The 13,916-nt window shown below is 44.6% G+C and overlaps 1 protein-coding gene across 1 annotated transcript in view; it reads left to right on the plus strand.

Annotated features, from left to right (window-relative positions):
* Window positions 1–13,916, plus strand: part of Mov10l1 (Mov10 like RISC complex RNA helicase 1) — a 62,467-nt gene that overhangs the window by 5,128 nt on the left and 43,423 nt on the right. Inside the window, exons 3-9 of the mRNA XM_052161515.1 lie at window positions 517–679; window positions 7,022–7,134; window positions 7,808–7,992; window positions 10,125–10,265; window positions 10,722–10,948; window positions 11,341–11,464; window positions 12,664–12,858. Coding sequence (XP_052017475.1) covers window positions 517–679; window positions 7,022–7,134; window positions 7,808–7,992; window positions 10,125–10,265; window positions 10,722–10,948; window positions 11,341–11,464; window positions 12,664–12,858 — 1,148 coding nt within the window. The remainder of the gene's footprint in view (window positions 1–516; window positions 680–7,021; window positions 7,135–7,807; window positions 7,993–10,124; window positions 10,266–10,721; window positions 10,949–11,340; window positions 11,465–12,663; window positions 12,859–13,916) is intronic.

Here is a 13,916-nt window from a genome sequence, read left to right on the forward strand (position 1 = left end):
CACAGAGAAAACCTGTCTTGAAAAAAACAAAAACCAAATCAAAAAATCAAAAAAAAAAAAAAAAGAATACTGGTTGCTCCTGTTTGTGACCCAGCATCCACGTCATCTGCAGCACCCACGTCATCTGACTCACAGCCACCTTTTACTCCAGCAGATCAGATGCTGTCTTCTAACTCACATGCACACACACACACACACACACACACACACACACACACACGAATAAAAACCAAAAGGACTTTTTTCTTTGGGACAGGGTACCTCTGTGTAGACCTGGTTGTTGACCTCTGTAGACATAGAGACCCACCCACCCTCTCTGCATCTTGGGTGTTTTTTAACTCTTTAAAACCTCAACCCCTTTAGAAGACACTCATTGTGAATCAGAAAGCAAATCTTCACCACTCAACTGCCATACCTGGTCTTGAGCTGCCCAGTTCAGGATTGGGATATTGCCTATAATCTGTTTTTCTTATTCTTTTTTATAACAGTGTAAAGAGCCATTCTTTTGTCTTACAGGTAGAAGCTGTCTCTGACAAATGGGAAGATGATAACAAAAACTCTAGCAAAGGGTTGTCAGACTCCAGCCCCAGAGTGCTGATTGGCTGTGTGACTTCCATGTTGGAAGGTGCTGGCTATATCAGCCAGACGACATACTTCTCTCTGGAAAGTGTTTGTGAAGGTAGCTAGATGGATTTCTGTTTCATATTTAAAATTAAGTTTTCTGTCTTAAGTAATTTGTATAAATTTAGTTGCCTACATGTGTTATTGAAAGACTCATGTTTAGGAGTGGTTGCCAGGTGTTGGCCTCACACAGGATTCTTGAATGTTGAGTGGGTTTTGCATTGGAGGTCACTGTTTAAATGCTTGTTTTGTATATATCTGTTAAACATATTAATTGATCACCAAGTTGCTAATATAAGAATGGTGTGTTTGTCTAAGACAGTGATTCTCAACCTTCTTAATGTTGCAGTCCTTTAATACAGTTCCTTATGTTGTGACTACCCAAAACCACAAAATTGATTTCATTGCTACTTAACTGTAATTTTGCTACTGTTGTGAATTGTAATGTAAATATTTTTGTAGATGGAGGTTTATCAAGGGAGTTGAGACCCACAGGTTGAGAACCACTGGGAAATATCCTTTCTTTTTATTTATTAAGACAGGGTTTCACACTATAGGCCAAGCTAGAACAGTGACCTTCCTACTTCTGTCTCTTGAGTGCTTGATCTGATTACAGGTTTAAGCCACTGTACCTGGCTTAAGAATAGTTCTAAGATACTTCACATGTGTTAAAGTAAGACTTGGATCACCTTGCATTTCCCCAAGATTATATATCCAAATTTTCTTTCTAGCCAAACTAAAAAAAAATTTTTTTTTTGGATTTGGTTTTTTCGAGACAGGGTTTCTCTGTATAGCCCTGGCTGTCCTGGAGCTCACTCTGTAGACCAGGCTGGCCTCGAACTCAGAAATCTGCCTGCCTCTGCCTCCCAGAGTGCTGGGATTACAGGCGTGCACCACCACCGCCCAGCGCCAAACTAAAATTTAACTTTTATATTTAAAGAAATAATTTGCTTATGTCATTTGCTAAGTTTAATTTGGTATGTTTGCTGTTTACCTTCTCTCTAGTAGTGAATACTATGCTAGCCATTGGAGACAAGAACAGTTGAGTCAGTTCTTCCTCCAGGCAAAGTGCTGTACACACTGCAAACAGGAAGGGAGTTGCTGTTGGACTGTATAGCACTAGGCTACATGTCAGAAGACAAATATCAGCCGCCCTATAGCCAGGGTGCCAGGGGCAGGGGACTCAGCCAACCAGGAAGCTCCCTGTGTTACTCTGACTGCAAACCTCCGGTTGCCAAAATGAAATTGACAGGTAGCTGTTGGGGATTTTGAAACCTGTATTTTCAGAGGAACTCTCAGTCCTCGTAGAAGGTTACCTGTGACTGTCTGGACCCCACAGCCCTGCCAGCTAGAAGCCATTCCCAGGGCAACCTTGACAGAGAGACAAGGCAGAAGGTGTATCACACTGCAACTGTGTCATGGGAGCCTTTCTGCAATAGTACTCTGACACCAGTGGTAGCGTAAGACAGGACACACACACAATCAGTACACTGAAACCAGAATAATTCCTGAAAGGCCTTGGCATCAGGTCCAGTTTAAATTTTCGTTTTATACTCTAAAACCACATGGTTTGGGAGAGGGACAAGCGATTGTGATCTTACACACATGTATGTGCAGTCAGCCAGTTGTTAAGGGCAATGACTGATTGCTTCAGCTGTTTCTCCAGATCCTTCTGTTCTAGGTACCAAGTGAACTCATGTTTAGAAATGGGCAGTAGGGCTGGAGAGATGGCTCAGAGGTTAAGAGCACTGACTGCTTTTCTGAAGGTCCTGAGTTCAAAATCCCAGTAGCCACATGTTGGCTCACAACCATCTATAATGGGATCTGATGCCCTCTTCCAGTGTGTCTGAAGACAGTGACAGTACTTACATACTTAAAATAAATAAATCATTTTTAAAAATTAGAAATGGGCAGTAGAAGTATTACTCTGTGTTACTCTGACTAACCCTAACCCCTAACCCTAACCCTAACCCTAACCCTAACCCTAACCCTTTATTTAGGGTTATTTACTTAAATAAATCACCAAAGAAATCACCAAGTCAGCATCTAATAATTGGTCCTTTGTACTTCACTACTTCACTAGAGGTACAAAGGGTTAACCTGAGGAGTAAAGGGCATGCTTACAGATTTCCTAGTATAGACAAGCTAAAGGGAGGCCAAGGTTCTCCTGTGTGCTCAGAGATAAGCCCACTGACCTCTGAGAAGAGGTCAGTAGCAAGAGAACATTCTTGAGAGATGCAGTGTGAAAGACCCTTTCCTACGGCCCCTGGGTAAGATTCCAAAGCATGGAGTCCAAATAGTGAGCAGTGACAGACCAAGGGGCTTTCCCTGTATCCAAACTCTAGCACCATGTGCAGCCCAGTGAGCCACTCTGACTCAAGTGCCTCCTTGTTAATTAAAGCAATCTCTCGTCTTGAGCTCTTCTCATCTCTGATCCTGAGGTCCTTTGCTGCTTTTAAGTTCTGTACCCAAGGCTGGTCCGATTGCTCAGTGGGCACAGGTACTTACTGTGCAGCCCTGGCAACCTGCGTCTGAGCCCTAGAACTGTGTAAAGATGGCAGGAGAGAGAATGGGGGATATAGAGTTGTCCTTGACCTCCACATATATGCTACATCCTTATTCTAACACTTGGGAAGCAGAATCAGGAGGATCTTTTGAGTTCAAAACCAGCCTAATCTACATAGCAAGTTTCAGGATCTCTAGGACTACATAAAGAAACCCTGTCTCAAAAACCTAAAAAATTAATGAAGTGATAATAGTTTTTAAAGGTTAAATCTTGTACCAACATCTGCCCTCTCTCCCCTGCCTTCCAGCCCCTACCCCAATGACAGAGGACATTGTCCTTTGTCCTACCAAGGCAGACAGTTTGTTCACTCCTCTATGCCTGCTTCCTCTCTGCTCTCTTCGTCTGGTCCTGTGGCCCATCCAGTCCTGTTCCTGGTGCTCACAGAAAGTGTTAGCAGAGAGTGGTGTGAAGGGAGCTGGCAAGATACTTTGCATGTTTCTCTATACCCCGAGCCCACAACTTTTAGGGGTCACTCAGATGCAGCCAGGGGTGGCAACATGACTTTTTTCTGTGCTGTTACATATCTGAGAAGAGGTGCTAACATTAACTAAAATTAAGCTGCTTTTGATCAGCATTTTGATAGTATAATCACCAATATTGAGGATAGTGCTTTTCATAAACATGTAGTACAAATCAGTAGACTTATAGTAAGGATTCAGAAACTGTTAGAAGACTGACCCTAATTTCAAGATATAATTAACATTTTTTTTGAGGCAGGATCTCACTATATAGTCCTGACTGACCTAGAACTCACTATGAAGACCAGGCTGACTATGAACTCACAGATGTGCCTGCCTCTGCCTCCCAAATGATAAGATTAAAGGCATGTACCACCACACCTGGCCTGTTTGACACTTATTTATGAAGCTCGAGTCAGCAATGCACATAGCAGTTTTTTAGGATCATACATTCTGTGATGTTTATACTTATTGTCAACCTGGCTGAATTGAAAATCATCTAAGAGGCACACCACTGGGCAGAGAAGCAGAGAGTGAGGGCAGCGCCATCACACAGGCTGGGGGCCCAAAATGAATGAAGCAGGGAAAAAGACAGGGACCTCAACATGGGAATTCACTCTTCTTTGCCTCCTGAGAGTGGACATGGCGTGAGCAGCCGCCTCACATTCATGTCATCCCCCTCCTTCCCTCTTCAAACTGTGACCCCAAAAATCTTCCCTTGTAAGTTGGTTTTGTTAAGTATTTTGTCTCAGCAATGAGATAAGTAACTAATATGGACTATACTGAGAAGCAAGGCTGTTGCCGTGAGAATCCTGGCTGTAAGGCCCGCAGGACTTTGGACAGCAGGCTAGAGAAGCCTGAGAATGCTATGTTGAGTTTAATGGGCCATTCTGTTGGATATGGAACACAGGCCTGGAAAGGAAAGTCTTGACTCGGAGCATTTCAAAAGGGACTTAGGGCTATGCTGGGAATTCACCTACAAGCAATCCGGCTGCTTCCTACTTATATCCAAAGACTTGAGTGAGACTGAATTTAAATGCTATGTACTAAGTTGTTTGATGGAAGACATTTCAAGATGCAGTGCATAATCAGCTGTGGCATGATTACTGTTTACTGCTTACTCAGATTCATAGTGAGGTAGAGTAGAAAAATAGGAAAAGTTAGTGTGAGTGTGGTTGAAGTTAACAGATGTGGCAGTGCCAAGAAAGCGGCTGAATTCTTAAAACACATCAGCATTAAGAGGAACTTGGACTTGGCACTGGGGCACTGGACACTGATGGCGGCACATAACAGAAGTGTGAAAGGAGAGAATGGAACTGAGAAGGCCACTGTAGAGGTTCTGTGCGCCTCAGTGTTTACCTGCAGAGTAGTTTCCCAGCCCTAGCCACCAAGATCTACAGAAGCCACTATAGCTATGGTAGAAGGGAACCAAACTACATCTTAAGCTAGAAACAACTTGACAGTGCTGGTTTTTCTAATGGGCTATTAGAGAGGTTTGCAACAGAGTTCCAGAAAGCCCCTGAGGGTAAGGCAGGGTTAGATTTCCTGGAAGAAAGCCTGAGAAATCATTGCATGAAATAGTGAAGATTAATTTCCATAATGAAGAACTCAGTATGTCTAACAAGGACAGCTTCACATGTAGAGCAGAGCTGGCCCAAGCTATAGACAGCAGAGCTAAAGGGGCAGGGATGTCAAGGCTACTGGAGTCCAAATTTAGTCCATCTTAAGATCTCAGATGCTAGACATAGACGGCAGAGTTGGTGTTTGCCTTACAGGGTTTCAGTGTTGCTTTCTTTTTCTTTCTGTTTCACTCTTTCTTTGCTGTGCCTCCAAATCTCCTGTGTGAATTAGGATGTGTACTGGGTCCATTGTATATTAGAAGTATGTAACTTGATTTTTGTCTGTTGTTATTATAGAGGCTCACATTCAGAAGAATGCCTAAATCTTAGTAGAGACTCTGGTTAAGTTTTGAAGAGTGTTGACCTTAGGGACTTTTAATTGAGTGGATATATTTTGAATTATGAGATATCATGAGCTTTTGAGGGCTAGAGATGGAATGTTACGATTTTAGGTGTCCAGCTGACAACCGGCATACTTGGTTAATAGTCACTATCTGCGTGACTGGATTTAGAATCACAGGAGATATCTCTGGGCATGGACATTTCTCCAAAGAGATTTAAGCAAGGAGGGAAGACCCACCTTAAATGTGGGTACATCATTCTATGGCCTGGGCCTCCCCCAGTCTTCGTCTAGTCTGATCCTGACTGTGGCTGCAAAGTGACCATCTGCATTGTGGTCTCGCCGCCACCGTGAGGTCTGCTCTCAGCACATACTCTAGGTCATCATGGACTGTGCCCTGAACAACACCAAAGCTCCTTCCTAAGCAGCTTCTGTCAGGCACTTTATAGTCATAACAAGAAAAGTACTACACCAGCACAGTATGCTTCAAAGACACACTGATGTGTGTGTGCACATGTGTTTCAGCACAAGTGCTCTTGTGTACACATACTCTCCAGTGTGGTGTATGTATTTGTGTGGGTGCATATGAAGGCCATAGGTTAGCTAGATATCAGGTGCCTTCTTCTATTGCTGTCCACTTTCATTTATTTATTGATTGATTGATTTTGAGATAATTCAGCCCAAACTTACCATTAGGTAGAATGGCTGACCACTATGTTCCAGGAACCTGGCTGACTCTACCCCGCCCCCACTGCGGTTTTCCATGAGCACCACTGCATTGCTTCTATGTGGATTCTGGGATTTTAACTCATGCAATGCTTTCTTCTGAGCCCCAATTCTTTGGGGATTTATTCTGGTTTTGGTTTTTTGAGACTGGATCTCACTACGTAGCCCTGGCTTGGAACTCTCTGTGTAGACTAGGCTGGCCTTGGATTCAGAGAGATATGCCTGTGTCTGCCTTCTGAGAGCTGGGATTTAAGGTTTGTTCCACAAAACCTGGTTAAAATTACCTTTAATGTGGCAAAGTAAAGAAAATAGATTCAGAAGGGCAGGAGGAGTCTGAGATGACAAGCCTGACTTAAGAATGACCACACTGGGTTCTCTTCCCTTCTCTTAGAGCACCTGTTGGTCACATATGAGACATCCATCCACATTATGATTCATCACAGTAGCAGAATCACAGTTATAAAGTAGCAATGAAATAATTTTATGGTTGTGGATCACCACAACATGAGGAACTATATTAAAGGGTCACAGCATTAGGAAGGTTGAGATCCAGTGTCTTAGTGGCTGGAGGGTGGTTAGTACCTAAAACAGAAATCAGGAAAGCTGGCCTGGAAATTACTCGAGCATGTCATAAGCTTAGAGTGCACAATACATTTGGATGCTATTGAAATTTTTTCTTTGGTCATTTCAGGTTTCCACCCATGCAAGGGAGACTGGGTAGAGGCTGAGTACTGGATCAGGCCGGGGACATGGAGCAGTGAGGCAATCTCCGTGAAGCCTCTGAGGTACAAGCGCGTGGACAAGGTAATGTGCTGATGAATGGTTTCTTGTTTCCGTAAGGAAGTAGAGGTGGAGCTGGAGTGATAGCTCAGTGCCTAAGAACACTGGCTATTCTTTCAGAGAACCTAGATTTGATCCCTAGCACCCACATGGTAGCTCACAACTGTCTAACTCCAGTTCTAGGGAATCCATTTTCCTCCCTCTTCTGGTATCCCAGGACCCTGCATGCACATGGTACAAAGACATTCAGGCAGTCTCCCTACACAAAAGGTAAAATCATTTAGAAAAGGAAGTAGAGGCAGCAGCATGCTTCTATAACTAAGGTCTGACAGCATGTCCCTGGATGTATTAAAGATGTTCTAGGACAAAGGGTCTCATGATGAATTGAGGCCCTCGGGCTTCCTTGTCAGATGATGATTTAGGGAATGACATGGGTTATAGCAGCATTGGGTTTTGCACTGGGTTGAGGTGGATGCATGAACTGGATATAACAGAGACATTGGGCAAAGATGTCAGCCACTACTACCAACCTCTCAGTCAGCCTGAACCCTTCCAGGTTCTTGTGCATCTATGTTGTACTGGACCTCACTTGCTTCTAAGGCCAGCCTGGGTTACTTAGATTCAGAGAGGCAAATGTTGAGAAGTGTGCCCCTTATCCATATACACTTTGAAGCAATATCCAGCACTGCACTTGCAGGTTTGCATTTCCAGCCTGTGTGGGAGGAACGGGGTGATAGAGGACAGCATCTTCTTCAGCCTGGACTCCTTGAAGCTGCCGGAAGGGTACATACCGAGGAGACACGACATTGTCAATGCTGTGGTTGTGGAGAGCAGCCAGTCATGCTACATCTGGAGAGCGCTGTGCATGACCCCTGTGAAGAGGTGGTATCCAAACAATTCTTTGGAAATAAAAGGGCCAATTTTAAGCATATTTTAAAGAGTTGTAGTCAAGTGCTGTCTAACATTTCAGTCATTCATGGGTTATGTATATGATGCTGGTTCCATAAGATCATAATCACCAGGCTGACAGGGGGCTCAGCACTTAAAAGGCTAACAGCCTAAGTTCGATCCCAAGAACTGACGTATTAGGAGAGGACTGCCAGATGATGTCCTCTGACTCCCATATGAGCCATTACATGTATAAACACACATACACATGGGAGAGAGAGGGGGGGAGAGAGAGACAGAGAGAGAGAGAGAGAGAAAGAGAGAGACAGAGAGAGAGATTTTTAAACTTTCCTTCAAAGATTGTTTCACAAAGTGGCATGGCCTGCCTAGGTGTGATAGTGACATAAGGATGGAACCCCACTAAGCCATTTCTCCGAGCATGTTTCTGCTTGTAGCATGTGTGACTGACGGTAAAGCCAGAGTAGTAAACATTCCAGACACTGCTCTACTGGTTAAGAAAAAATCTTATGTGGTTGAGTGAAGGTGGAATTCCAAGGGTCTCTTTGGCTGTTTGTTTGTTTGGGTTTTTGGCTTTTCCAGACAGGGTTTTTCTGTGCAGCCCTGGCTGGCCTGAAACTCACTCTGTATTCCAGCCTGACCTCAAACTCAGAAATCCGCCTGTCTCTGCCTCTCAAGTGCTGGGATTAAAGGCGTGCACCATCACTGCCTGGCTCTTTGTCCGTTTTTAGAAACAAACTAGCTAGAATCTCTAGTTCTAGATATACTAAAACTCTCTGTGTAGACCAGGCTGGCCTCAAACTCACAGCCATACACCTACCTCTGCCTCCCTTTAGGCCCCAAGCATCCCTTAATCCCTATTCTTTTAGTAGTGGTTGACTTCATCCACTTCCTGTGGCTCATAACACGGTACCATAGACTAGGTAAGGTACAAGATAAAAGGTTTATTTTGGCTTACTGCTGGGGTCCACAGTTAAGGGCTGCATCTAATGATGGCTCCCCCAACCCTGCCCTAGTTCTAGGGATTAACACCAGGGCCTTGTGCATGCTGGGAAAATCTGCTGTACCACTGAGCCATACCTCCAGATCCAGAAATAGACTGGTGTTGCCATGCCTTCTCCCACAGACACATTGTGCTGTTGTCACTGTGTTCTGTTTACTTCAGTTTTGTTTTGTGGTAAAGCCTTGCTATATATCCCAGATCTTGGATATAGCTAGCAATCCTTCTGTCTCAGCTTTCTGAGTACTACAGTTCTCGTCATGTCCAGCCTCCATGGATTTGTGAGAGTTCTGTTTCTGCTCCATGGCATGCCCATTCTGTCTTGACCATGGAGTGGGAAGCAGCTGGGGCATGAGAGCCACCACATACTGCCTGTTCCCATGCCCAGACGCAGCATGTGGGTTTATGGAAGCACAGAGGACTCCTTTTGAGAGAAAGGAGAAATTTCTTGTTTTCTGAAGAGTGAAACTTCCCACTGAGTTGTTTTCACAGTCAGTATTGCTTAACAATGGATCCATGTTCTGAGAAATGTGTTATCAGGCAGGCCGCTCGGTGATTGTGCATGCCCTAGAGTGCAGTCGCTGCAGGCTGCAGGCACAGGCCATTGTAGCCCCGTGTTAGCCATGCACCTGGACAGTTGTAGGTGTGGAAAAGTGCAGGACAATGAAACAGACAGTGGGCGTTTTCCATCTTCATCTTATTTTTACAGGATCAGTATTAAGAATGAAGTCCATTGTAAAGGAAATATAGTCATGTAGCCTTCAACTATACTTAAAAGAAAAAATCCAATCCCAAACACAAGTTTGGGAGATCTCTGAATGCGAAGCGCTGTGTGTGTCTCCTTCCCTCCTTCCAACCAGCCATCCTTTGTAGTCTAGAAGGAAAGAGAGAGCAGAAATCTCAGCAGTTAGGGCCCTGTGCGAGTAGGTCAGATGTCAGTGTTTGCCCCTTTAACCTTTGGGAGATTTGTGATGCTCTTCTGTGAGATGACTTGAGAATTTGTGGGACTTGCAGAATCCCTGACTTGGGCAGAGAGGCGGAAGGAAGGTGGGGGAGATGGCAGTGCTGTAGGGAGGCCTCCGCACTTTGACACTGGTGTCTTCTTCAGAGATGCCACTATTGGTGAGGCCCCTCAGGAGCCCTATGGAACCCTCTTACTGAAAAACAAAGGGGACATCGAAGTTACAAGAATGACCAGTTTTGGAACATTGAAGGAAGGAGAAAGCAAAGCAATCGTGATCTGGATAGAGTAAGTGTGCCCTGGAGTTTCGCATAAAGGGATCTAAGTTGCTTTTAAACTGTGACTTAGAATACTCTGTAGAAAACAATTGTGTATTGCTTCTTTATCTCCCCTCTGAAAGTCTGTAAACTGTGTCACCCTTGGCTGGTGCGTGGCCTCAGTTGACAAAGGCTCTTGCTGTGCAGATCAGGAAACCTCATTTTAGCCCCTAAACCCACACTAGGTGGAAGCAGAGAGCTGGCTCTCTGGAGCTCTTCTCCAGCCTCTACGAGCACATCCGGAGACGCGCACCTACACACATACTGCAGGAGAATTACTGCAGCTTCAAGGCTGGTCGGCATAACAAACGTATCTCTCACTTACTACAAATTTTACCCTAAAATGTCCTAAATGTGGGTTTGGTTGGCTGTAATATCAGCTCTGGAAGTCCTGACATAGTACATGATCTTTTCTTCTTCTTTCCAGGAATAAAGGAGAGCTGTCTCAGGACCTTGTCAGTTGCAGACTGGCTGGCTGGGATAAAGCACACCAGTTTAGATTTGAGAAACAGGGCAGAGGCCAGTCCTGTTCAGGAGCATTTGCTGTTTCTGTTCCTGAGGGTGAAAATGTTAATTCATTGAATCATCACAGAGAAGACAGAACTGATGAGATGCCAGAGAGCCATCTGGTGAACCACACAGACATCTCTCCAGGTAGCTGGTGTAGCTGGGTCCAGGAACTGAGCTGATCTTTTGAATAGTAACTTAACAAGTCTATCCTTTGCCCTGGAAATACTTGATGTCTGAGCCCTTTTGAATTTGGGTCCTTCTGCTCCTGCAGTGTTGGGGTTGGGATAAAGACAGAAACAGCTTTACACAGACCAGCATGTGCTTTAGGAGATATGGGCACTCCTCAACTCAGGAGAGTTCCAGGGCCAGAGACCTCTCCCCATCCTGGCTGGCCGTGTAGGTGCATCCCCATGCCTGCTTCCCTGTTCTGTTAATGCCTTCAAATGTTGATTTGTGTGTGTGTGAGCATCCATTCCCAAAACTGTTAAGAATAAGTTACCTTCCCCACAACTGGTTGCTATAAATGTTGTCTCCAGATGGCTGCACTTGTAAAGAAGAAAGTAGAGAAAAAGGAAACACACCAGAGAAACAGGAGCCTGGGCCTGGGGGGCTCCTTCCTCCAGGGGAGAAGACTTCCATTGTGGTTATATGTGATGCCAAGTATGTGCTTGTTTCTTTCTTGGGTCATCTGTGATGCTTAATGTTAAAAAATTTATGCCTGTCTCTGATAGAACCAAATCACAAAGACACGCATGGGCCCAGAAAACATCTACCTAGGATGGGATCCACTCTTATCTTCAGCAGACTACCTGACTCCATCTTTGCAAAGAAAATAGTGCTCATGACCAATTTAGATGTGAGCACCCTCTTCTGCTTCTGAGTCTTTCTGATAGCAGACATCTTGAGCTCATTTCCACTGTGTCCCCAAGATCTCAATGTCCCCCATCTCATCCTCTGGGAATCTCAAGACACTGTAGTGAACTGAGAAGCCAAGGGGGACAAAAGGGACACAGCCCAGACTGGAAAGTCCTGTCTCCACTCTGCTGCCCTCACCTGGTGATTGTAACCTGGTGTACTCCCAGCCTTTCACACAATTCTCCCTTTCCTGTTCTCTCTCCTCATGTCCCCATTAACATTCTGGATGCTCAAAAGCCTGTGGCCATGAAGGTTGATATTTGGTCCAGGCTTCTTCCATATCACCAGTCATTTACATCTTTTTGAAGATGTAAATCTGACTGCCTTGTTGGTAACATTTAACCAAACACAAGTCCTTCAGTCAACCATATAAAATGCAGGTGGCTTAGCTGGGTTTTTAACTATAAAGTAACAGGAGTAATTAGGTGGAGAAAACTATAGTTATAAGTAGAGGTGACTCTGCACAGCAGCACCTGCGTTAGAACCACCTCGGAAATAATCAAGTAAAAACCACACCATTTCAGTCACAGTAGGGGTCAGGAATATGGAAAATTTGGGAATATTGAAAGTGTTTTCCCTGTTAAGTTTCAGAGTTACAGAAAGGACTGTTAAGCATCTGAATTTATCCTGATGCATTAGTTACTTTGCCTGTTGCCATGACAAAATACCCTGGACGGGTGGGGTGGTAGTGGTGGTGATGATGGTAATTTAAGGCCTATCTCCTTGGTGATTGTAGATCTTACCACACTAACAATTGAGATGCCCATCACACTTGAGAAATACTACATTTCTTGTTTTATAAAGTAAACTTTTCTGTGTAAAAAATTACTAAAACGTCAGCCTGGCTGTTTCTTAGAGCTTTGCAACCTCCTTAAATATCAAAAGCGAAATCAGATTGAATCTCTTATTTATAACTGAGACTGAATTTCTGTTTTTCTTTCAAGAAACCCTGGCCGTTGCAAGGAGCTCCTTCTGCTCTGTTTTTCCAACTTTCTCATTGGGCGACATCTTGAAGTGAATGTGGTGAGCAGAGAGGAGGCGTTGATAGCTGTGCGGGAGCCATTTTCTTGGAAAAAGCCTAAAAGCTCCCAAACATTAGTGTCTGCAAAGACTACAGTTGTTGTGACCACACAGAAAAGGTACCTTGAGATGGGTGTGTGACTTTCTGTATTTGCTTTACATGCTCTGGAGAGGCAGACGTGTGTGGCAGGCAGCAGACATGTCCCCTACCCCACCTCTCCACCCCCGCCCCTTGACATTCATTTCCTCCCCAGATGAGGAGGTGACAGGGCAAGGCCTGTGTGAGCCTCTTTCCATCACTGTTCTTGCAGCAGGATGCATGTCTATAGAACTCACCAAGGCAGACTGTGACGCTCGCCACCAGTGTCTATGCAAGCCAGGCCCTGCGCACCCCTCAGCTCTGCTATTCCTTGGCAGATCTTGGGGCCACTTGAAGACAGAATGTATTGGCTCTTGGCTCTTCCCACCCAGTGGGTAGAACTGGCTCTGCTGCCCTCAGCAGTGGGTCTGTGCCTTGCTGGCTGATTGCAGCGAGGTTTGTGTTGGGCCCTAGGATTGCTTGGTCATAGAAGCCTCTTTGAAGATCTGGTACCATCCAAGAGTGGTACCAGAATCCTATGACTTGAGCACAGAAGGTTTGTGGGTAACTGGCTTCTTTCTGCCTGGGTTAGGTCCCAGGACCATCCACTCTGTCTGCAGTTAAACAAAGCATTAAACTTCCGAGGAACACATTTTGTTACAAGTTTGGTCCAAAGCCCAGTGACCTATAAGGGTTAAACGGCTTTGTCCTGGGTGCTGGACTTACCACTGTCACTCCTGAAAGTTTGAGTTCAGGTGCCACCCACAGCCCAGCAGGCAAGAATATTATTTTCTAATACTGGAAAATTCTGGATTTCAGATCATGTTAACCCAATAACAGTCTAAGACAAAGGATGATGGACTTCTACATTGTAGACTGAAAGGAGACTGTGTTAGCAGACAGTATTATGGGATTGCTGAACTTGTCGTTGACCATTGTTTGGAAGGCAGCTGTGGACACCATGCTTCTTTAGACCATTGTTTGAATCACAGCACTGCGACCAAGAAGCTGTGTGGCTTTGAGAAAGTTTCTTGACCTCTCTGTGCCTTAACTTCATTTGTAAGTGATAGTCTCTACCTCATGTAGTTTGAGGAGTAA

The sequence above is a fragment of the Apodemus sylvaticus genome, chromosome 17 (genome assembly GCF_947179515.1).
Source record: "Apodemus sylvaticus chromosome 17, mApoSyl1.1, whole genome shotgun sequence".
Taxonomy (NCBI): Eukaryota; Metazoa; Chordata; class Mammalia; order Rodentia; family Muridae; genus Apodemus; species Apodemus sylvaticus.